The sequence below is a fragment of the Geotrypetes seraphini genome, chromosome 9 (assembly GCF_902459505.1).
Source record: "Geotrypetes seraphini chromosome 9, aGeoSer1.1, whole genome shotgun sequence".
Lineage (NCBI taxonomy): Eukaryota > Metazoa > Chordata > Amphibia > Gymnophiona > Dermophiidae > Geotrypetes > Geotrypetes seraphini.
Genome location: NC_047092.1, coordinates 21,109,782 through 21,134,815, shown reverse-complemented (window position 1 = coordinate 21,134,815; position 25,034 = coordinate 21,109,782). Strand labels below are relative to the sequence as shown.

At 46.2% G+C, this 25,034-nt stretch overlaps 1 protein-coding gene across 5 annotated transcripts in view; it reads left to right on the top strand.

Annotated features, from left to right (window-relative positions):
• The first annotated feature begins 1,416 nt into the window (after window positions 1-1,416).
• DENND6B (DENN domain containing 6B) overlaps window positions 1,417-25,034 on the top strand; it is a 105,385-nt gene continuing 81,767 nt past the window's right edge. For 2 of the 5 annotated variants that reach the window (XM_033958319.1, XM_033958317.1), the window contains exons 1-3: window positions 1,424-1,967; window positions 19,717-19,755; window positions 21,274-21,316. In XM_033958319.1, coding sequence (XP_033814210.1) covers window positions 1,818-1,967; window positions 19,717-19,755; window positions 21,274-21,316 — 232 coding nt within the window. In that variant the 5' untranslated portion in view covers window positions 1,424-1,817. Of the gene's footprint in view, window positions 1,968-19,716; window positions 19,756-21,273; window positions 21,317-25,034 lie in introns of all 5 variants that reach the window. The other 3 variants (XM_033958320.1, XM_033958318.1, XM_033958316.1) reach the window with 3 other exon arrangements.

Genomic DNA, 25,034 nt, shown 5'->3' with positions numbered 1-25,034 from the left:
CATGGTACACAGGGCTGGGGGGGTGGGGGAGAGCAAGGGATGAGATAGTGCATAGGGATGGAAGGAGTGAGGAAGGGAAGAAAATGGAATAAATGCTGTTTATGGATAGATGGGAATAGGGGAGAAGAAAGAGGAAGAAGATAGTACACATGGATACATGGGAAGGAAAGACATGGAAAAGTAGATAGATTTGAGGAAGAAGCAGGGAAAATGGAAGAAAGTTGAATATTAAAGGTTAATGCAAAAGATGGATGTAGGGCAGAAAATGGAGCGAAACCCAGTAATTAGATAAGAAGGCCCTAGAAACACAGTTAAGAGCACTGAAAGAAGGAAGTGCAACTAGAAACTGGGAAAAGATGAATAGAAAAATAAAGTAAAGAGACAACAAAGGTAGGAAAAAATTATCTTATTTTCAATTTAGTGATTGAAATGTGTCAGTTTTCAGAATTTACATCTGCTGTCTATATTTTGCACTGTTCAGTAAGAAATGTATTTCTTTCTATTTCTCTGGTGTTGTACTGCATGTAGATAGAGTCTGGCATCTTAGGGTTTTGTGTACATTAGGACTTTTACTCCCTCTTTTACGAACGCATAGGGCTCCTTTTACGAAGCCGCACCAGCGGTTTAACGCGCTTAATATCGTGCGCTAACCCGCCGGCTGCACCAGCCGCTACCGCCTCCTCTTGAGCAGCACAGGGGGTTAGCGTGTGATGAAAAGTCGCGCATGTTAAACCCGCTAACGCGCCTTTGTAAAAGGAGCCCATAGTGTGGGTTTTAGCACCGGCAGTGGCGCTAACTGCTCTGACGCTCATAGAATTCCTATGAGCGTCGGAGCAGTTACCGCTGCTGCCGGTGCTAAAACCCACGCTATGCGTTTGTGGTCCTGTATTTGCATAGGGTTTATCTGTGTTCTGGTAGGAATGATTGTCATGAAGCATTATTGGTGTCATGGCCCCAAGTAGGAAGATATTTGTCAGCAGTTTGTCCGGGTTTGGTAAGGCCCCGGGGCTACGTCTGGAGGGCCTCTGCGCATGTGCGGATGTCATGTTGACATCACATGAATGCATGCATGAGCGTGATGGCCGGAGCTCAGCGAAGGAAACCCAGAGGTTTATGTGGGGGCGGAGCTGGAGGTTGGAATGGGGTGATTAGGGGTAGAACAGGGCGGGCCAAGTGTCCTCTTTTTTGTTTTAAGAGGAAATCTGGTGATAACCCTATGCTTTGAAAATGAAAAAGCAGCATAAAATGATACTAGGAATAGATAGTACCTGCATATATCGAATGCATTATCTTTAAGGCTTTAACCTTTTTTTTTTCTGTTTATTTGCAATGGTGACCCTTTTCTCTATTTTTAGGGGTCCTCTTTTGTTATAGCTGCCGCATTATATGCCTGTCCGATGTGTTTCCCTGCAACACAGTAAATTAGTTTGTTAAGATTTAGCATTGGCGTGATGTCCTCTTTTTCGACTTATTAAAAACCAACAACCCAGGACGTGCAGCCTGTTCTCAGGACTCCTGTGCCCTTTTTCGCGCTTCCAGGTTTGTTTAGTAATCGGCCCCGTTCGTGGACTCCTGCCGAGTAGCGCCCCCTAGCTGCCGTTTCTCTTCCGTCGCAGTCCTGGTAGAAAGCCGCCGAGATTTAAACGGGCGATGCCCCGTGAGGCCACCAGCGCCGCCCTGCCCTCCCGTTGCGCGTGCCGGCCCCTTTTAACCCGCGCTCCGGCCGTCAGTCTCTTTGCTGCATTGTCGTCGCGCGGCACCTGCCGGCGAGAGGATATGAGGCTTGAAGGCCGTTGGCTCGGGTCCTGAGGCGGCGGATGGAGCTGGGGTGCAGCGTCGAGGATCCCCGCGACGGGAGAGGCCGGGGCTACGGCGACGCCTCCCGCCTGCCCTGGGCCAGGTTCGCCGCCTGGCTGGAGTGTGTCTGCGTCGTTACCTTCGACCTGGAGCTCGGCCAGGCCATGGAGGTGAGGGGCGGGGCTGCTAGTGGTTAATGGTTTCAGTCATCAATTTTGTCCCTATTGGACTACTGTAATATTGTTTATCTGGGATCTAAAAAAAAAATAAATAAATAAAACAACCAAATTCTTAATAGACACAGAATATCCTGCTTGTAAAGCAGGGGTCTCAAAGTCCCTTCTTGAGGGCCGCAATCCAATTGGGTTTTCAGGATTTCCCCAATGAATAAGCATGAGATCTCTTTCATGCATATTCATTGGGGAAATCCTGAAAACCCGACTGGATTGCGGCCCTCAAGGAGAGACTTTGAGATCCCTGGACTAGACGCAGGGGATGGGCAACTCCGGTTCTCGAGAGCTGGAATCCAGTTGGGTTTTCAGGATTTCCCCAATGAATATGCATGAGATCTCTGTGCATGCACTACTTTCAATGCATATTCATTGGGGAAATCCTGAAAACCCGACTGGATTGCAGCCCTCAAGGAGGGACTTTGAGATCCCTGTTGTAAAGCATTCATCAGAAGTAGAGAATGACACGGTGGATGTTACCTGTGGCTAGCCGCGGGCGACCCGCCAAAACGGTGGAGGGGGGAAAGGTGCTCACCGCAGGTACGGGGGCAAAGCCATCCACTGCCCTGTGGAGCGGTGAATGGCCTTGTCCCCGCAGTTAAGGGAGGGAACGCGCGCGGCCTCCTTCCTACCTACCCACCCACATCTATCTCCCTCCCCCTTACCTTCGCGGCCTGTTTTAAGGTTTCAGACTTGTTGAAAGCCGCTGGAGCGTACATGCAGTTGCGTGCGTGTGTGGGCAGAAGCTTCCGGTTGCGTCAGAGGAGAAGCATCCGCCCATACATGCACGCGACTGCACAAACACTCTGGCGGCTTTTAACAAGTCTGAAACCTTAAAACGCACCGAGAAGGTAAGGGGGAGGGAGATGCACGGACCGCGCGAGGGGTACTGAAGGGCAGTGAGGTAGCGGGAGGGAAGGGTGGATGCTGCGGGGACGGGGCGGCGAAGGGGATGGCGGGGATGGTGGTCCGGTGACGGGGATGGTGGGGACGGGGCGGTGAAGGGGATGGTGATCCAATGACGGGAACAGATATTTTCCCCATGTCATTCTTTAATCAGAAGCACTGTGATGATGGGAAGGAAAAGCATTTTGACAAGTTGGCTCTCTACACAACCTCCAACGATCTCTCACTGGAGATCTTGAATGTTATACCAAGGGCTCCTTGTACTAAGCTGCAGTAGCATTTTTAGCATGCACTAACCCCCATGCTACGCGGAGAAACTAACGCCAGCTCAGTGGAGGCGTTGGCATCTAGCGTGCGTAGCAATTTAGCGTGCGCTAAAACCGCTAGCGCAGCTTAGTAAAAGGAGCCCCAAGTGTTGTTGGAGAGATGAGATATTTCTGACTTGGACACTCGTGCAGGCCAGCTTTTTACACAATGTTGGACACCATTCAGTGCGACCCTCACTCCTTTTATTAGAGGAAAAAATTGGAATTAATGTTGCTGTATTTGTGTAACTATGATTATTCCACAGCTTCACTGCTTTGCAAGTTTCCAAGTTTATTAAAAGTTTGATATCCCGCTTTATCAAAGTCAAAGCAGCTTACATAAAAGTATAAAAATCCAAAATTCTTGGGTACGATATATTGCTGCTGTTCCAAGGGTGGGTGGGTATGGGGCGGGTTGGTCGATGCTGTTCTAGTTGGAGTTGATGGTATTCATGTGGTGTACTATACTATTGCTTTTTTTATTTGTTAGGAAACCTCAATAAAAATGATTTAAACATAATACAGAACACAGTAGTTCACCTGATTTTTTTTTTTGGTCTTAAAAATGTAAGCCCTTGTTATTTAAAGCTCCATTGGTTGCCATTTGAGGCTGGAAAAATTTTGTTTATATTTGGCTGTATCTGTTTTAAAGTTTTATTTGGATTGACTCCAACCTACCTCTCTTCCCACTTTGCATTTTTTTTTATTCAAATAAGAATACACAAAAAACTTATTGGTTTATGTTTCCATCGGTAAAAGCATGTCATTATAAAAGATTCTTAGGAAAAACTTTTGCATTTCAGGCTAGTGCAATGAATTCATGCTGGAGTACGCTTATTTCCCAAGCTCAGTCTTATTATTTATTTAGAAAAATTGTTAAGTTATCTCTTTGATATAAATATGTGATTTAATTGCCATTTTGTATTTTCTGAGAAATTTTGATATGCTTATGCTCTTCTATCATCTCCTCAATGACTCTACCATGTAACCAGCCACTAATCTGCAACTTCCCTACATGTAATCCTCAAATCTCCACCCTTCATTCAATTTCTCCTCAAAGCCTCTACTATATATCCAACCCCCAAATTGTAACTTCCTGGAAATGTCCAGCTATCTTCTAATGTAATCCGCTTAGAACTCCAAGGTACAGGCGGAATAGAAGTCAGTAATGTAATGTAATGTAATTCAGTGTTTGTGCAGTTCCTTCTTGCTGTAAACCATCTTGAACGGTTTGGTGGTATATAAGAATAAAAATTATTAGTCAGCCCTTAATAATATGGACTTGATAATGTACTTTAGTTTTGACTTATTTGTTTATATAATTGTTTATATTACCTGAATTTGTTATATGTTGTAACAATTAATAAATTTATAAAAAATAAAAAAAAGAATAAAAATTATTATTATTTGCAAAAATGACATAAAAATCATGGACAATATGTATAATTCTCTACTAAAGTGTATCAAATGACAAATTCAGGTGGTTATGTTATGGCTGGCTTTCAACCACTAGACCAGCAGCATCGGGGGACTGGGGGCTGCTTTGCTAAGGATGCGCCCTGAAGAAGGACCCACAAACTCAGATTATATATAAAACTAACATACTCATTTCTTGGCGAACAAATGATCATTCAAGATGGTGAACGGTAGAAATGCATACAATCAAACTCTTAAAATCTGGAAAACAAACCAGTTTTCAGTACCTTCCTAAAGACCAAATATCATATTTTCCTAATCTCAGATGATAGCTTGTTCTATTTTTCAACTGGTTGTTGTTGGAAATCCTTTATTCCCCATCTTTCCTTATTTAAAAAAACCCAAAAACCCTGACCTGTTTGGAATTACCAAACAATTCTATGAATTGGGACATACTATTGGATGAAAGGGCAAAGCAATTGTGGAGTTTGTGAATGCAAAATGTTTAAAACAAACAATGCTCCTGTATGGGCAGCTGATATACTGTAGTTTAATCAACAATTGGCTTGATGGACTCTGCCTTGGTTTTCTTCTTGCTTCTCCCCTTATATTTGAAATGTTTCCTCTGAAGGTTATTCCTCTATTGCTGTTCTATTACCTGTTGATGTATCTCAATGCTTACTCCTAGGTCCTCGTCCATTTTCTATCTTTTCTCTTGGCGCTCTAATAGCTTCTCATGGCTTTAGTACTGCTGTTTATTCCTCTGACTCCCATATCTACCTCTCCACATCAGAAATTTCACAATGAATCCAGTTTCCATTCTCAGCACCCACAGCCAGCATCTCACACTATCTCCCCTTATCCCCCTAAGCCCGTACCTTTCTCCCCAGCCAGCATATCTCTCACCTTCTCTCACTCCTGCCTACCTCCCCCAGCCAGCATCTCTCTCACCCCTGTCCCCCCCCCAGTTAGCATCTCTCACTCTTTCTTTCTCCCCTATCTTCCCTGAAACAGCATTTATCACCCCATCTCTCCCCAGCCAATATCGCTTCTACCATAAGTCCACCCTGTCCTTCCTGAGCATTTCATTCATAAGAACATAAGAATTGCCACTGCTGAGTCAGACCAGTGGTCCATCATGCCCAGCAGTCCGCTCACGCGGCGACCCTCTGGTCTAAGACCAGCACCCTAACTGAGACTAGCCCTACCAGCGCACGTTCTTGTTCAGCAGAAACTTGTCTAACTTTGTCTTGAATCCTTGGAGGGTGTTTTTTCCAGCTTTCTACCACTCTCTGGGTGAAGAAGAACTTCCTTACGTTTGTACGGAATCTATCCCCTTTCAACTTTAGAGAGTGCCCTCTTGTTCTCCCTACCTTGGAGAGGGTCAACAACCTATCCTTATCTACTAAGTCTATCCCCTTCAGTACCTTGAATGTTTCGATCATGTCCCCTCTCAATCTCCTCTGTTCGAGGGAGAAGAGGCCCAGTTTCTCTAATCTTTTGCTGTACGGCAGCTCTTCCAGCCCCTTAATCATCTTAGTTGCTCTTCTCTGGACCCTTTTAAGTAATACTGTGTTCTTCATGTACGGCGACCAGTGCTGGACGCAGTACTCCAGGTGAGAACGTACCATGGTCCGGTACAGCGGCATGATAACCTTCTCTGATCTGTTTGTGATCCCCTTCTTTATCATTCTTAGCATTCTGTTTGCCCTTTTTGCTGCCGCCGCACATTGTGTGGACGGCTTCATCGACTTGTCGATTAGAACTCCCAAGTCCCTTTCCTGGGAGGTCTCTCCAAGTACCGCCCTGGACATCCTGTATTCGTGCATGAGATTTTTGTTACTGATATGCATCACTTTACACTTATCCACGTTGAACCTCATTTGCCATGTCGATGCCCATTCCTCGAGCTTGATTGTCACATTGCAGATCTTCGCAATCCCCCCGCGTCTTTACTACTCTGAATAACTTCGTATCATCTGCAAATTTAATCACCTCGCTCGTCGTACCTATGTCCAGATCATTTATAAAGATGTTAAAGAGCACGGGTCCAAGCACCGAGACCTGCATCACCCCACTGGTGATGCTCTTCCAGTCCGAATATTGTCCATTTACCCCCACTCTCTTTCCTATGCTCCAGCCAGTTTTTAATCCACGTGAGTATTTCACCCTCAATTCCATGGCTTGCAATTTTCCGAAGTAGTCATTCATGCGGAACCAGTCTAAAGGGTCTCTCGTACGAGGAGAGACTAAACAAACTACAGCTCTACACTATAGAAGAACGTAGGGAGAGAGGAGACATGATTGAGACATTTAAATACATCACGGGACGTATCGAGGTGGAAGATGATATCTTCTTTCTCAGGGGACCCTCTGCCACTAGAGGGCATGCGCTCAAACTCAGAGGCGGGAAATTTCATAGCGACATCAGGAAGTATTTCTTCACAGAAAGAGTGGTTGACCGTTGGAATGAGCTTCCAGCGCAGGTGATCGAGGCCAGCAGCGTGCTGGACTTTAAGAATAAATGGGATACCTATGTGGGATCCCTACGAGGGTCGAACTGGAATATCGGTCGCTAGGTATAGACTTAAGAGGATGGGTCAGTAGGGTGGGCAGACTTGATGGGCTATAGCCCTTTTCTGCCGTCATCTTCTATGTTTCTATGTTTAACCTTGTCGAACGCCTTCTGAAAATCCAGATATACAATGTTGACCGGATCACCCTTGTCTATCTGTCTGTTTACTCCCTCAAAGAAGTGCAGCAAGTTCGTCAAACACGATCTGCCTTTGCTAAAACCGTGTTGACTGGTCCTCATCAGCCCGTGTCCGTCAAGGTGATCAATGATACTGCCTTTTATCAGTGACTCTACCATCTTTCCCAGTACCGAGGTCAGACTCACCGGTCTGTAGTTCCCCGGATCTCCCCTCGAACCTTTCTTGAAGATCAGTGTAACATTCGCCACCTTCCAGTCTTCCAGAATCTTTCCTGATTTGATCGACAGATTGGCTATTAGTTGAAGCAGTTCAGCTATGGTCCCTTTCGGTTCCTTGATGACCCTCGGATGGATGCTATCTGGTCCCGGGGATTTATCGCTCTTAAGCCTATCAATCTGCCTACATACCTCCTCTAGACTGACCGTCAATCCTGTCAGCTTTCCGTCTTCGTTTCCAGCATATAGCCTGATGGGTTCCAGTATGCTGTGTACATCTTCTTCGGTAAATACAGATGCAAAAAATGTGTTCAGTTTGTCAGCAATTGCTTTGTCCTCCTTTAGCACTCCCTTTATTCCATGGTCATCCAATGGTCCCACCACTTCCTTTGCGGGTCGTTTCCCCTTAATATATCGAAAGAACGGCTTGAAGTTCTTCGCCTACTTGGCTATTTTTTCCTCGTCGTCTCTTTTGGCCCCTTTTACCGCCTTATGGCACCTGCGTTGATGTTGTTTGTGCTTGTTCCAGTTTTCATCCGTTTTTGACCTTTTCCATTCCTTAAATGAAGTTTTCTTGTCTCTGATCGCTTCCTTTACCTCTACAGTGAGCCACGCAGGTTCTTTGTTCTTTTTCCTCTTGGATCCAAAATTCAGCATCTCTCTCCTTCCCCCACCAAGCCAGCATTCTTATTTTTCTTACCGCCCCCCCCCCCCCCCCCCCCCCAGCCTGGATCTCTTATATTCTGTCTCTCCTCTGCCCCAAATGGCATGTAGTCCAAAAGGAGGCCCTGGTCTTGCAGGTGCCCCTCTTCCTAAGCCTGTCCTGTGTACCTCAGCGTTGCTGATTCCAGTAGGCAACCTGCTGCTGGCTTTGCAAGCTTCCCTCCACCATGGTTGTGCCTGTGAAGAAAGAGGACGTGACATCATCAAGGATGGGAATGTGGTAGAGAGAAGCCTGCAGAGCTGATGCAAGTTGACCAAAAATGGAGAGAGGCAGTGCCAATGCCAAATTCTGTGCAGAACAGTTCTAATTCTGCATGCCTGAGGAATTCTGTACAAATTCTGCATTGCCCAATTGCACAGAATTCTGCCAGGAGTAAAGTGATCTTACCAAAAACTGGAAGGATTGTGACTGCTGTAAACACCTGTACCAACACCCTACATAAAGATCAAATCTAACATTTCCCTTTCTATGAGTAGTAATAATAACAACTTGGACAAAATTAAGGGAATGGAGCATGACCTGAAAACCTCTTGCCGCTGAGAAAGATGCCACCCTAGTCATAGAAACATAATGGCAGATAAAGGCCAAATGGCCCATCTAGTCTGTCCATCCGCAGTAACCATTATCTCTTCCTCTCTCTAAGAGATCCCACGTGCCTGTGTGCCTTTACTATACTTTCTTGAATTCAGACACAGTCTCTGTCTCCACCTTTTTTTTCTGGGAGACTGTGCCACACATCTACCACCCTTTCTGCAAAAAAGTATCTCTTTAGATTACTCCGAAGCCTATCACTTCTTAACTTCATCCTATACCTTCTCATTCCAGAACTTCCTTTCAAATGATACTCGACTCATGCGCATTTACACCACGTAGGTATTTAAATGCGTCATATCTCCCCTCTCCCTCATTTCCTCCAAAGTATACAGATTGAGATCTTTAAGTCTGTCTGTTGCATCCCCCTTCTAGACTTGCTTATCATTTGCTGCTTATGGAACTACTGCAGTCCTAGGAAGCTGCAGAAACCATACACATAGGATGTCTGAGTAAACATGCAACTGCTATTTTTAGAATGAGAGCAGGGTACTGAGAGACTAACAAGTCTAAACAAGGCCTAGGCTATCTGAGCTGCAAGGCTCAGGAAACCAGACGTACTATTGTATAAGCTGTACCAATTTTAAGTAATGTTTCTCAGTGGTTTCCATGGCAGGCTATCAGTAGTTAATGAAGGCCAGACTTTTTTTCTTAACCACATGAAAACATTGCTTCTAAGCTGAGAAGATACTTTGTGGCTTCTGTGTTTAGTTTGTGGTTGTGCTCTGATCTTTCGTTAATAGCGGTGGTGCTCATGAAAATATCCACCCCAATTATTCAGCAGCAGTTACCCAGGTGGCAGATGGCTGCTGTCTGGATGAGTGCCACGGATGAGGGCTGTATGCATTTTTAGCAGTATTAGCATTTTAAAAAATGCTAGTGTATCTCCACAGTCCACCTTGGCATCATCTGGGCGTGGAGCCAGGAGTTACTGGAGAGTAGCAATATTCATTGCCAAATATTCAGATAACTTAGGACAGACAGCTAAAAGGCTATGCTAGGTTATTGGGATGATATTCCAAGTAATGGTGCTGAATGTCGCTTTGATCTGACCGTCTTCTGGCTCTATGTGTTAATAGCAGATATCATCTGGATATTGGCATTAAACATCCAGAAATTACTTAATTGCGGCGGCTGGCGTTTGAAACAAACGCTTACCATCAGGACTCAATATTTACCTTTTACCTTAGATTTAGGTCAAGGATACAGTGTGTGTGTATAAATGTAAAATGATACATTTGCCTTATATTATGTTTGTCTCTTTTCTAATTTATTTATTTAAAAAATTTATAGACCGCTTAAGCCTAAGTGGTTTACATAAGAACATACACAATATATTAAATGACATATAGCTCAAATATATCAACACTAGTTCTTTGAATTTCTCGTTAACTTGATGTTACAAAGTTACTATATCAAAATCAAAGTCCTCCCATTCTTTACATTTCTCGTAAACTTATTTTTAGAGTTATCATGTTGAGATCAACATCCTCCCATCATATATTACATGAAAGCATCCACAAATAATTTAGTTTTCAACAGTCTCTTGGAAAAGATCAAGCAATCCATTTATAGTCTCAAGGTTCCGGGAAGAGAATTCCATAGTTTTACTCCAGCTATGGAATACATAGATGCTTTTGATCTTACATAGTGAATTCTATCTTCCTTGTCAGTAATCAGTTTCATCCTTCCCTCAGACCTCAACCTCTTACTGGGTTGATAATCTGGAGTCAAAGATGGTACATTTTTACTGACACTGACTCTCACTGCACAGCCTTGCTTATGATAGCATTAGTTGAGGATCATTTTATATTTTCCATTGTACTGCCAGATTTGCCTCCACTAAAATGTTTAGATATACAACTGACACTGTCCAAATAACAGGCATGCTTTCCCTTTTGAAAACCACCCCGGAAAAATGATCTGTACAGATCTACCTCTTTTTCTGTGGATACATTTTTCTTGTAAGAGATATTGGGGTAATTCTATGTTCTTAAGATGTGTAGATAACAACAGTATTTTAGTAATTTGCATCTGCAGGTTGCAGAAAAGTACGTGTCATGTTTGAGACTACCTACTTAGTTGGTAGCTATGTGCATGGGTGGGGTTTCCAGCTCACATAGAAGTGCAGACATTTAGACTGGCTATAGATTAGTTTAAATGTTTGGGCCTTAAAAAGTGAGCGCATTTTTGGCCACATGCCCTTATAATGAAAAATGGAATTATCCTCCAAGAATTTTGAAAATGCAGTCTTCCTCCTTTTTCTTTCTATAAGGTAAATGCAGATTTCAGAGCCAGTTCAGCTAGGCAAATAGCTGTTGAAGTGTGTCCTGTGTATTTATGAATACTTTCAGTACCATAGAAACCAGTTTCTATATGAATATTCACTATTATCTTAATTACTTAAATTGACTTATAAATTTAGTGAGTGTATAAAAAGTGCTCAGAGTCTTACCTCTTGCATGCAAGCCATGCTGAGATCAAAAGGGGACCATCATGACACTTTTATATCCCTTATGTTCAAATATTGATCTGTTGTTCTGTAACCAACACTCTAGTGCTTATAGATTTATCATAAGTTGTTAAGACGATTAATAAACAAAATGCACTTATCTTAGAGGATGGTCTATTCTCGTGGCTCTGCAGGCTGATTTTTCAAACAATATGCGATAAACTGTGCAAATGTGCAATGGTGCCGATGTAAAAATTTTCTCAACTCCTCAATATTTTCAACTCCTCAACTCAGTCCTGAGTTTCGCCAAAAATGGCTTCTTCAGGAGGAGTGCATACTAAAATGAAATTAAAATTAAAATGGAATAAACAATAACCTTACTTGTCCACTACGAACTTTAAAATTCTAGTGACACACTTCCTATGTTTACTTCTATATGTCTTATCATAATGCTTAACTTATGTTACTTCTATTTAAGTTGTATCTCATTATCACAAAGATATTTATCATATTTATATGTGGCTTCAACTAGGATTAACGGCGAGAAAGACTGGGCTGCTTCACTCCAAACTGTTGTATATCTAACTTTCATTTCTGTAAGAATAGTTTTATCTGTCGCGGATCAAAATATTTCCATTTTGTAGATGCTAACCATCCTATTATAACTATGCCCCTAAGCGTTGCAAACCTCAAAAAAACATTAAAATTTCCATCTATTATTCAGTTTGCACTGTTATCACATATTGTTTGAAAAATCAGCCTGCAGAGCCACGAGAATAGACCATCCTCTAAGATAAGTGCATTTTGTTTATTAATCGTCTTAACAACTTATGATAAATCTATAAAAACTAGAGTGTTGGTTAGAAAACAACAGATCAATATTTGAACATAAGGGATATAAAAGTGTCATGATGGTCCCCTTTTGATCTCAGCGTGGCTCGCAAGCAAGAGATAAGACTCACTAAATTTATAAGTCAATTTAAGTAATTAAGATAATAGTGAATATTCATATAGAAACTGGTATCTATGGTACTGTTTGTAAAAATGCTATCAGTAATTTAGTATTTTATACTCCTTTAAGTGTATAGGTTTATGAATACTTTGCCATTTCCATTTGGTGTGGCGCCTTGATAAATAGCATTTTAAAACTGAAATTGTAAATATGGATTTATAACATTAACGTAAAAATCGACTTCTAGACCGCATAACCTTGCAGATCTATGCGGCTTACAAAAGATTACATCTACTTACAATCGAGCAATCATCATGGAATTTAATTACCCAAACAACTAGAAAATAAGTAAGTTTTCAAACGTTTTCAAAATTCCTGATATGAGAAAGACATAAGAGATAGTTGTTTGAATTCTTTGTCCCAACTAGCAGCCTGATATGAAAGCATACGTTCATGAAATCTTTTGAACTTGCAACCCTTCACTGATGGAAAAACAAAAAAAGTATGAGCTTTACGTGAATGTTTTTGAGTAGCAAAGGAAAAGGAATTAATCAAATAAGCTGGAGATTGACCTAACAAGACTTTATAATAGACACAACTCAACTTAAAAATAATACGTGCCTCAACCGGCAGCCAATGCAGTTCCTGATAAAAGGGAGTTAGATGGTCATATTCCTTCAAACTAAATATAAGCTGATTATAAGTTGGCATTTGTGTGGCGATTAAGTAGGCAGTAAAGTACATTAAAATATTTGCAGTCAGAGTTTACTTAAGCATTCTGAGGAGGACTGAAAGTCCCTCAAGTCCAGTATCTAGTTTCTAACAGTGGCCAATATGAGTCACATGTACCTGGCAAGATCCCAAAAAACAGATTTTATGTTGCTTAGCCTAGGAATAAGCAATGCATTTTTCCAAATCATATTAATAATGGATTATAGTCTTTTCTTTTAGGAGTTGTCCAACCCTTTTTTTAAACTTTGCTAAGCTAACTGCTTTTTATTAAATTCTTATTAAAAGACATGGTTACCATATATCTTTGTCATTGTCTTATACCTAAGGCTGTTATACTTCAGGGGAACAAGTCAGTTCAATTTAACGTTCTGCTTTCTTGGCCTGAAGGGCTGGGGTGGGAGGGTGTGGGGATAGGGGGTGAAAATCACAAATTCAACCCTTGCACGTACAAGAGCAGCTAAGCTATAAAGGCGATCCCCTTTTTGCTTATCTCTGGGCTGGGGTTTTGGTTTTTTTTTGTCATGTGAGAAACATTGACTCAGTTTTAACAAGAGATTTCTCCCTTTATCCCAGGACAAGCAGGCATGATATTCTCACATGTGGGTGACGTCATCTACGGAGCCCCAGCGCGGACAGCTTTTCAAGCAAACTTGATTGAAGTTTCAAGTTTGCTATGCTGCACCACGCATGTGCATGCCTTCTTGCCCACTAGAGGGCGCATCTCCACCTCGTGGTCCTCAGTTCAGTTTTTTCCGCGGAGCCAGAAGCCCTGTGGAAATTGTGCTCTCTCTTTTTTTGCCTTCTGACACCGCGTCTGAGTCGTTTTTCTCGGTCGCTGTGCTTGCTTTATTTTTTTATTCGTTCGTGTGTTCGGTAATCGTCAAAAAAAAAAGGATTTTTTCGTTCGGCTCCGGAGGCTCCCGGTAGCCGTGGCCGCGGGACCTCGTTACGTTCCTGGCCGTTTTTCGATTTCATGTCCCGTCCTTTGACGGGCTTTAAAAAGTGCACCCGGTGCGATCGGCTACTTTCTCTCACCGATCCCCACCGGTGGTGTTTACTTTGCCTGGGTCCCGAGCACCCCACCGATTCCTGTCCCCGGTGCTCGACTTTTCAGCCAAGAGCTCTCCGCCGCCATCGTGCCAGAATGGCGGAGCTCTTTGCTGTCGACCCCGCGGCGCAGGCCTCGGCTTCGGCCTCGGCCTTGCCGAGACATCCTGCTTCGTCGAAGCCGGCGTCCTCGACTTCGAAGTCGACGGGGGGTAAGTCCTCGCTTCCTTCCTCAGTTCCAACTTCGAAGAAGCCATCCTCGGGATCCTCGACGGGGGCGGGTGGGTTGTCTTTGGCCCCGCCCCGAGCGTCGAAGTCGGGTGCCCCGTGGGAATACTCGAGACCGAGGTCGCCTCGAGGGAGCACCCGCTGGCCCCGGATCTACCGGCCATGATGGGGGTTCCGGTTTTTCAGGACTTGCTCCGTGCCCTCATTGCCTCGGAGCTGTCCGGCGCCCTTGCGCATCTGCAGCCGGCTTCGGCCTCGAGTGCCCCGGCTTCGGCGGCCTCGGTCTCGGTGCCCTCGACTTCGGCCCCCCGGGGTGGCTCCGGCCCCGACCTTGCCCTCGACCTCAGTCGACCAACCGGAGTGGAGTGTGCGGCCTCGGGATAAGGTGCGGAGAGTTCGGAGGATCTCTTCCACTTCTTCCTCGTCGAGGTCCTCCCGGGGCTCCTCGCCCTCGGGTCGGCCTCGGGCGAAGCGCCGGCCGAGGAAGCCCAAGCGTCCTCGGGGGTCTCCTCGGAGGCGCGGTCGCTCCTCGCCGACCGGGGCTGAGACGCTGCGTGTCTCGGAGCTCCACCTCGATAATCCGAGGTTGTTCCGTTCCTCCGAGGGAGGGTTATCGAGAGACTCCTCGCCGAAACGGAAGGGGCAGGCCTCGGTGCCTCGTACCCCGGGGACTTCCCATAGGGGTTCCTCGGGGCATAGGCGGTCCCCGACCCCGTCGAGGTCGCTCGGGGTGGCCTCGTGGGGCTCGGGGTCTGGTAGGGAACCTCGGTATTCCCGTGAGGCTTCCCCTTCCTTTTTGGCGATGCGGGCCTCTCGATCTCCCTCTCCGCCGTCCAAACCCTCCTCCTTTTCGAGATTTGTGCTTGATATGGGGAGGGCCTTGGACCTGGATCTGGTGTCCGGTTCACAATACACCAAGGAGTTTTTGGAGGAGCAGGATTTACCTTCTCCCCCGAGGGAGACTCCTCGTCTGCCTCTTAATAAAGTCCTCCATCAGACCTTCCTGAGGAACTTGGACTCCCCTCTTACAGTCACAGCGGTTCCATCTAAAATGGTCGAAGTACCGTACCATTCCATGCAAGGGCTTCGAGAAAGCACAACTGTCTCACCAGTCGTTGCTGGTGGAGTCGGCGTTAAAGAAGTCCCAGCCTTCTAGGGTCTCCGCTGCGGTCCCTCCCGGACGGGAAGGGCGGACCCTGGACAAGTTTGGTCGCCGCCTCTATTCCAATTCCATGATGGCGGCCAGGGTCCTAAATTATGCTTTCACTTTTTCATCTTATCTGAGGCAGATGGTGAAGGCGTTACCCCGTTATCATGGGGTCATGCCGGATTCCCATAAGGGGGACTTTGGCAAATTCATGGCCGACTTGTCACAACTGCGTCTATACCTTTTTCATGCGGTTTACGACGCATTTGAGTTGGCCTCCAGAGTCTCCGCCATTGCAATAGCCATGCGCCGTCTTGCATGGCTCCGAACGGTTGATATGGACCCGAACTTGCAGGAGCGCCTGGCCAATCTGCCATGTGTTGGATCGGAATTGTTCGATGAGTCCTTGGATGCGGCGACCAAACGCCTGTCCGAACATGAGCGCTCCATCGCCTCCTTGGTCCGTCCTAAGCCACGGGTACCGCCACAGAAGCCATTTAGACCTCCACCGCGGCGATACCCTCAAAAGTCGACGCCGGCATTCTCTAGGCCTCCGCCCCGGCGCCCTCCGCAGCAGGGCAGAGGGGGCCAACCTAAACCTCAGGCGCAAGGGGCGTCTAAGCCGGCGCCGTCTTTTTGACGTGATGAGCAGATGGGGGTGGGCCCCCTCCGCACTCTCGCCGGACCCCCTGCCCATCGGGGGCCGGCTGCGGGCCTTTCATTCGGCCTGGGCTATGATCACGTCAGACACTTGGGTGCTCCGTCTCATCTCCGAAGGTTACTCGCTGAACTTCTCGGCCTCGCCACCGGAACAACCGCCAGGGACCTCTTTCCAGTCGAGCCCAGCTTCCTCTTCTCCTCTCGGAGGCCAGGGCCTTGTTGAGCCTTCGGGCGGTGGAGCCGGTCCCCCCAAACCAACGGGGGCGGGGCTTTTACTCCCGTTACTTTTTGGTCCCAAAGAAGACTGGGGACTTACGCCCCATTTTGGACCTCCGGCTCAACAAGTTCCTGGTCCGAGAGAAATTCCGCATGTTATCGCTTCTGGTTCTCTACCCTCTGTTGGAGGAGGGGGATTGGATGTGCTCCCTGGACTTGAAGGAAGTGTACACTCATGTTCCGGTGCATCCCGCCTTCCGCAAGTTCTTACGGTTCCAGGTGGGGGAGTTGCACCTTCAGTATCGGGTCCTTCCTTTCGGGCTGGCGTCGTCCCCTCGAGACTTCACGAAGTGCATGGTGGTAGTCGCGGCTGCCCTGAGGTCTCAGGGGCTACAGGTCTTTCCTTACCTGGACGATTGGCTGATCAAGGCATCGTCCAGGGAGGGGGTTATCTCAGCGACCCAACAGACTATCATTTTCCTTCAAAGTCTGGGGTTCGAAGTGAACTTTCCCAAATCGCAGCTGTGCCCTGCTCAATCCCTTCAGTTTATCGGGGCCGTGCTGGACACGGTTCGCCTTGGTGCGTTCCTCCCCCCTCCGAAGTTGGAGGCTCTGCTTCGACTGTGCCGTCAGATTTCGCTGCAGCGCTCCGTCTCAGCGCATCGTCTGATGATTCTGCTTGGCCATATAGCGTCGACGGTTCATGTCACACCGTTCGCCCGATTGCACTTGAGACTCCCTCAATGGACCTTGGCATCCCAGTGGCGTCAAGATCGGGATCCACTCTCCTTGCCTGTAACAGTGACTCCTTCCTTGAGACGCTCGCTCCGTTGGTGGACCAACTCTTCCAATCTTTCCAGGGGTTTGCTCTTTCTCGTCCCTCCGCATCGCAAGGTCCTGACCACGGACTCTTCGGAGTATGCGTGGGGGGCTCATCTCGACGGTCTGCGGAATCAAGGTCTATGGTCGGTGGAGGACCGTCTTTGTCACATCAATGTGTTGGAGCTTCGTGCCATTTTTCTGGCTGCTCGAGCGTTCTGCCACCTGCTGCACGATCAGATAGTACTCGTGCGGACGGACAACCAAGTGGCAATGTATTATGTAAACAAGCAAGGGGGGACGGGCTCGTGGTCCCTGTGCCGGGAAGCTCTGCGCCTTTGGGAATGGGCGGTCTCCCAGAACATCTTCCTGCGGGCGCTTTACATTCAGGGAGAGAAGAATTGTCTGGCCGACAAACTCAGTCGTCTTCTCCAGCCGCACGAGTGGTCGCTAAACTCCCGAGTTCTGCGCGAGGTCTTTGACCGCTGGGGGACTCCTCAGGTGGATCTGTTTGCCTCCCCGGAGACTCACAAACTGCCCCTCTATTGTTCTCGGATGTACTCCCCGGACCATCTCGAGGCCGATGCCTTCCTTCTCGACTGGGGAGGGAGGTTCCTTTATGCGTTTCCGCCTTTCCCTCTGATCTTGAGGACGTTGGTTCATCTCAAGTCATCCAGAGCCACTATGATTCTCATTGCGCCTCGTTGGCCTCGTCAGCACTGGTTCTCCCTGCTCCTTCAACTCAGTGTCAGGGAGCCTCTGCTTCTGCCTGTTTTTCCCTCTCTGCTGTCTCAGAGTCGGGGTTTGCTGTTGCATCCCAATCTTCAGTCCTTACATCTGACGGCTTGGTTCCTTTCCCCCTGACTTCGGTTTCTGTTTCTCAGTCGGTCAGGGAGGTGTTGGAAGCCTCGTGCAAGGTCTCGACTCGGCTTTGTTATTCCCAGAAGTGGACCAGATTTTCATCCTGGTGTTCCTCGCACCATCTGGATCCGAGTTCGGTTCCGGTGTCCTCTGTTCTGGAATATTTGTTGCATTTGTCCAAGTCTGGGCTGAAGACGACTTCCATTCGGGTGCATCTCAGTGCTATTGCTGCTTTCCATCGGCATCTAGAGGAGCGTTCTCTCTCTCTTCATCCTCTGGTGGTTCGTTTCATGAGGGGTTTAGCGAATGTTAATCCTCCTCTGAAACCTCCTCCTGTGGTTTGGGATCTTAATGTGGTCTTGGCTCAGCTGATGAAACCTCCTTTTGAGCCTATTGACAAGTCTCTTCTTAAGTTTCTCACTTGGAAGGTGATCTTTTTGCTTGCGCTCACGTCCGCTCGTCGGATTAGTGAACTGCAGGCTTTGGTTGCGGACCCGCCCTTTACTGTGTTCCATCATGACAAGGTGGTTCTTCGCACCTATCCTAAATTTTTACCTAAGGTTGTGTCTGATTTCCACCTCAATCAGTCCATTGTTCTTCCGGTGTTTTTTCTGAAGCCCCACGCTCATCCTGGAGAGGCGGCGCTTCACACGCTTGACTGTAAGAGGGCGTTGGCTTTTTATCTTCAACGCACCAAGTCTCATCGGAAGGTTCCTCAATTATTTTTGTCATTTGATCCTAATCGGTTGGGACGTCCTGTTTCCAAGCGCACCTTGTCCAACTGGTTGGCTGCTTGTATTTCTTTTTGCTACGCTCAGGCTGGTCTCGAGCTGCATGGTCGGGTCACGGGACATAAGGTCCGAGCGATGGCAGCTTCTGTTGCTTTCCTCCGGTCTACTCCGATGGAGGACATCTGCAAGGCTGCCACTTGGTCTTCGGTTCATACTTTCACCTCCCACTACTGTCTGGATATGTTATCCAGGGGTGACGGCCGGTTTGGCCAGTCAGTTTTGCGAAATCTGTTTTCCTAAATTGCCATCCTCCCACCTGCCCTTTTTTGGTTGGCTTGGAGGTCACCCACATGTGAGAATATCATGCCTGCTTGTCCTGGGATAAAGCACAGTTACTTACCGTAACAGGTGTTATCCAGGGACAGCAGGCATATATTCTCACAACCCGCCCTCCTCCCCAGGGATGGCTTCTTTGCTGGATATGGAACTGAGGACCACGAGGTGGGGATGCGCCCTCTAGTGTGCAAGAAGGCATGCACATGCGTGGTGCAGCATAGCAAACTTGAAACTTCAATCAAGTTTGCTTGAAAAGCTGTCCGCGCTGGGGCTCCGTAGATGACGTCACCCACATGTGAGAATATATGCCTGCTGTCCCTGGATAACACCTGTTACGGTAAGTAACTGTGCTTTTTGTGACTAGCAAAATCTTTTTGGACTCTTTTAGGTAAAGTTGGTATGTTTTTATTAAGTTTTGTGTGAACCTTTTGCTTCTCAGTCTGCCTTTAGCTAAAATCTAATATGAGGTCTGAAGCATGAGTTGGTGTTTGATGATATCAATTGTACAAAATAGGGCATTAACTCATTTTTCCTCCTTATTACATATCACATGATCCTATTGAGGAACACAAAATGTTGAATCCTGGTGTGATTGGGAGGTTAAAACTTGAGCTCACTCCCTGTGTTTCTTCTACAGCTGGTGTACCCCCATGATCTCAGGCTCACAGATAAAGAGGTACAGTTCCCTTATACATTTTTATATATTAACCAGATATCATTAATGCACTCAAATGTAACATAGAATATACTGAATATACTTAAATATAAACTGGGATTTTTGGGCCAAAAAATTGGCCCAAAAATGGGGGTCCTGGTTTATATTCGAGCCAACAGTACACCCCTCAGAATTATTGCAGGCCGCCACTGCCCCCCTCCCTACCCTAGCCTCATACCTCATCTTGCCGAGCCCCGGTGAAGGTGCAGCGGGCAGGAGCAAACTTTCCAAGTTCCTGCCCTGCTGCTAACTGGCTGCCGCGAGTTCCTTCGGCTGCTGAGCGGCACGAGCAGGAGTGCGATTTGGCGCTGCTGCTTGGTACTGAGCCAGTAAGGATGCTTCTCAGTACCTAGCAGCAGCGCTAAATCGCACTCCTGCTCGTGCCGCTAAGCGGCCAAAGGAACTCACGGCAGCTGGTTAGCAGCAGGGCAGGAACTTGGAAAGTTCGCTCCTGCCTGCTGCATCTCCACCGGGGATTGGCAAGATGAGGTTTGAGGCTAGGGAGGGGGCAGGGGGAAGAGCCAGGGAGGGAGGGTGCAGAGTCTGACAGGGGATGGAAGGAAGGGTGCTGGGTGCAGAGTCTGACAGGGGAGGGGGGGGAGAGAGGGAAGGAGGCTGGTGCAATGCCTGACAAGGGAGAGAGGGAAGGGTTCTGGGTGCAGTGCCTGGCAGGAAGGGAGCTGGGTGAAGTGCCTGACGGGGGGAAGGGGGCTGGGTGCCGAGCCCGACAGGGCAGGGCACTTGAATATTAAGCCGCCTGATTTATATTCGAGTCGACCATTTTTCCTCCTTTTTGGGGGGAAAAGGGGGTCTCTACTTATATTTGGATCGACTTATATTCGAGTATATACAGTAAGTGCCATTTACTCTTAAAGTGACGCTTAAGCTGTAGATTTTGACATTTAAATCAATCTATGCACCTGGGTCAGGGTTTTTTTTGAAAGAGAAATTGAAACACTCAGCGTACATGTGGCAGAACAGCACTGGAAGAAAATAAATTCTATTCTCAAGAGTTCCAGGGTTCTTTATGCCAAATCTGGTTTTCTTTTCTTGCTTTATATTCTTCTTTCATTATTGTAAAACCGCTTTGCTGCTGTTTAAAGGGAAAAGCGGTATATCGAATAAGGTAAGCCGTAAACCATTAATACCTAATGAAGCAATTTGGAAGAATTTTTCTGATGTGTAATTTGTATGCATGTCAGTGTTACTATTGGAATATCTGGCGTAATGCTAATTGGAAATGCATATTAGTGGCCTTAGCACCTGGGTATTAGCATGGCCAACAGTAACATCTGTTGGTACATAGTCCCCTTTTAAGCAATGCATAAGTAAATGATGTTTTCATGCATGAGGGTGCTTGATGTTTGACTTTGTGCTTCAGAAGACTTCACTTAATGATTGCCTGTCATGTGTCCTTGTTAACAAAGAGCTCCAGAAAGAACATTTTATCACCTAACCAGCTTTTCTTCTTTCTTCCAGAAAACTAGTATTTGTTACTTGTCCTTCCCAGATTCTTACTCAGGTATGTAACTGTCGCAACAGCTAGGATACTCCTATACTTGGCTCTCATAAGAACATAAGACTAGCCATACTGGGCCAGACCAATGGTCCATCTAATCTAGTTGTGTGTAGAACAGAAGATGGATTTGATTATAATACAATAAAATACAGTGTCTTGTATACCACAGTTCTTTGCAAGGAATCTATGCAGTTTACAATAAAGAGTTAAATCAATTTCTTGATGTTAACATTTTGAAGGCTATTCTTGAGATTGCTGGAGAGAAGCTGTGAAGGATAGGAGGTACCTATATATGATGACAGTCAAACATCGGTTTGTGAGTAACGCATTTGTGAGTGTTTTGCAAGACGAGCAAAACACTCGAGCAAAGTTTAACTCGCAGACCGAGCGTTGACTCGATAAGCGAGCGTGTCGCACCACCCCACCCCGGGAACCAGCTTCTCTCCCCCCACAGCCCACCCCCAAATCCTTACCTGCAGCGGACACCGGCACGCGCCATCACACGGGACACACGTGTGCTGGTGCTGAAAGAGCCTGCCACAAATTCTATGCTGGGCTGCTGCAGGGCTTTGAGCATCTGCGCATGCTCAAGGCCTTCTGGCTCTCACCTTCTCCGAAATTCTCATGGGATGTGCCGTGGGGGGAGAGAAGCAGATTCCCGGGGTGGGGTGGTGTGGTGTGGAAACAAGCAGCGCCAGTGACCTCGGGGGTGGGTGGGGGGTTCTGTTTTGGGGATATGGAACGAATCGTCCGAGTTTCCCTTACTTCTATGGGGAAACTCGTTTTGATATACGAGCGCTTTGGTTTACGAGTATGCTTCTGGAACGAATTGCTCACAAACCAAGATACCAATATCTTCTTTGTCCCTAGTGGGCTCACATTCTAAATGTTTACACCTGGAGCAATGGAGCAGGTTAGGTGACTTGCCAGGGTTATAAGGAGCCACAGTGCGAATTGAACCTGCTTCTCCATATTGTCAGTCCACTCTTCTAACCATTAAGTTGCTACTTCACTCCACATGTCACATAACGTAGGTACTGTGTTCTTGAGCTGCTGCGTTTTGGCGTCTGTATGCCAGAGCAGTTTCACAAGGGCCTGTTTGATTCAGTTCAGTCACCAGTCACTTCTAAAATTATCCTCGGAGATGGTTTTCAAACTGCCAACACTGCTGCAAAACCAGTGGAATTCTGTGCACTTCTGATAACACTGGCCAGTTTTTAAAACACACTTATGTGCTTAGTTAGTCCCTAGGGCCGTTCTCAAAGTGAAAGCATTTGCAAACATTTAAACTTGGCTTTTCTGGAAATACTACTTTTCTCATGGAAGATAATGCACTTATTTAAGAAATGGGGATTTTTGGATTTATGAGCTGTTTTTCAATTGTAGCTCAAGGCAAGTTACACTAGGTAGTTTCCCATCCCTGGAGGATTTTCAATCTAATGAGTCCCTTTACTAAGCTGTGGTAAAAGTGCCTTAGAAACATAGAAAGATGACGGCAGAAAAGGGCTATAGCCCATCAAGTCTGCCCACTCTACTGTCCCACCCCATTAAGTCAGAGTGTTGCTCGACCCACGTAGAGATCCCACGTGGATGTCCCATTTATTCTTAAAGTCGAGCACGCTAGTGGCCTTGATCCCTACAAGCACTACATGCACTTGATCACTACAAGCACTACATGCACTTGATCACTACAAGCACTACATGCACTTGATCACTACAAGCACTACATGCACTTAGTGCATCCTTATGTGGAGTTTTCCCCCACTCGCTAAGGCCATTTTTTCCACAGCCGTAAAAATGACTTTTTTCTATGTTTCCATTAATGCATAGCTATTGAAAGAAATTAGCACGAACTCGTATGCAGTTACTTGCACACATTTTGCAGGAGTAAAGGCTCACATGCTATTCCTGTGCTAACCAGTTAGTGCGTAGTAATATAGCTGTGCTATCTTCCCCCGGACATGTGCTCTTGAAAATACTTTTTAACACGTAGTTAGCACATACATAGTTGGCACTTAAACCACAGAAAGTTTGATCGTGCCCTGCAGTATGCTGCATTATGTGGTAGCAACCTAAGGGGTGGGATACACTATAGCCCTCCCCACAATATCTTCTATATTACAACTGTTTATTAACAAAAGTCTTCAGGCCCTCAGAGGTGCCACCAGATGCTCAATTATGTCTCATAGCAACTGGCTTTATGCCCCCTATCGTCATCGGGTCTCTTTAGTTTTTTAAAGTTTTTTTTGTGCAATGCTATATTTTTGTGTTAATTCAATAAATAGTTAATAAAAGTTTGAACTTATCTTGGGTGGTTCAGCCAAGAGGGATAGAGTACTGCCAACATGTTTCACCCTATTCGGGTTTCCTCAGGGCACAATCCCTCAGAACTGTGTGTGTTCTATACCAGTGTTTTTCAACCGCTGTTCCGCGGCACACTAGTGTGCTGCGAGATGTTGCCTGGTGTGCCGCAGGGCCGCCGGGCCCGGAGCTGACAGGGGGCCCGAGGCAGGGGCGCCAGTAGCTCGCCAAGGCAAAGTGAGTCGATCACCCAGGACTCACTTTGTCTTGGCGATCTAATCTATCGAGCCGATAAGTCTTCTTCTCCCCGACGTCAATTCTACAGTCGGAGAGGAAGTTCGGGCTAGCCAATCGCTGCCTGGCTGGGCGGAACTTCCTTTCCGATTGTAGAATTGACGTCAGGGAGAGCATGCGTTGGCGTAGGCTTTGGGGCCTATTATCCATTGGTGGGTCCTGTTCCCCGATGGCAGCGGCAGTGGCAGTGGCTTGGGGAACGGCAGGGAGAAAGAAAGAAAGGGGGCAGGCAGGGAAACAGAAGGAAAGAAGAGAAACAGAAAAAAGGAAAGAAAGGTCAGGGAGAGAGGAAGAAAAAGTTGGGGGAGGGAATGAGGTGTGGAGGAGAGAAAGCATACAGGCTGATAGAAGGGAAGAAAGATTGGATGCACAGTCAGAAGAAGAAAGTGCAACCAGAAATCACCAGACAAGGTAGGAAAAATGATTTTATTTTAAATTTAGCAAAGTGGAGGCAGTATTACCACAGTTTTCAAAGGAATTTGCCCAAATAACTTAATAGTTAACTGGGTAAATTCCCAGAGATGAAAACTTCCCTTCACTTACTATGCACAGTTCTGAATTTATATCTGCTGTCTATATTTTACAATATGGTCACCTTTTACTAAACCGCAATAGTGGTTTTTATCGCAGGGAGCCTATGAGCGTCAAGAGCAGCGCTGGGCATTCAGCGCAGCTCCCTGCGCTAAAAACTGCTATTGTGGTTTAATAAAAAGGATGGAGGGTATATTTGTCTATTTTTGTATGCTATAAAAACCAAATACAGAGAGAGACTGAGAGCTGTTGACGAAGAGCTACGTGTGTGTCTTTCTTCCATTCCAGCCAGAATATCAGCTTTGTGTTCAGCCAAACAGGCCCAGGTTTCGCACTGAATAAAGTATTTTATAATTTTTATTTCGTAATAAAGTAATTATAAAATACTTTCTTTGTGTTTATTTGATTCCTATTCAAGAGAATTACTTTATATATAGTCAATATAGGCACAGAGTTAAATTTTTTAACATTTTCTAATGGTGGTGTGCCTCGTGATTTTTTTCATGAAACAAGTGTGCCTTTGCCCAAAAAAGGTTGAAAAACACTGTTCTATACGACGTGGCCACCCGAATGAATGATCTATACGATGTGGGTG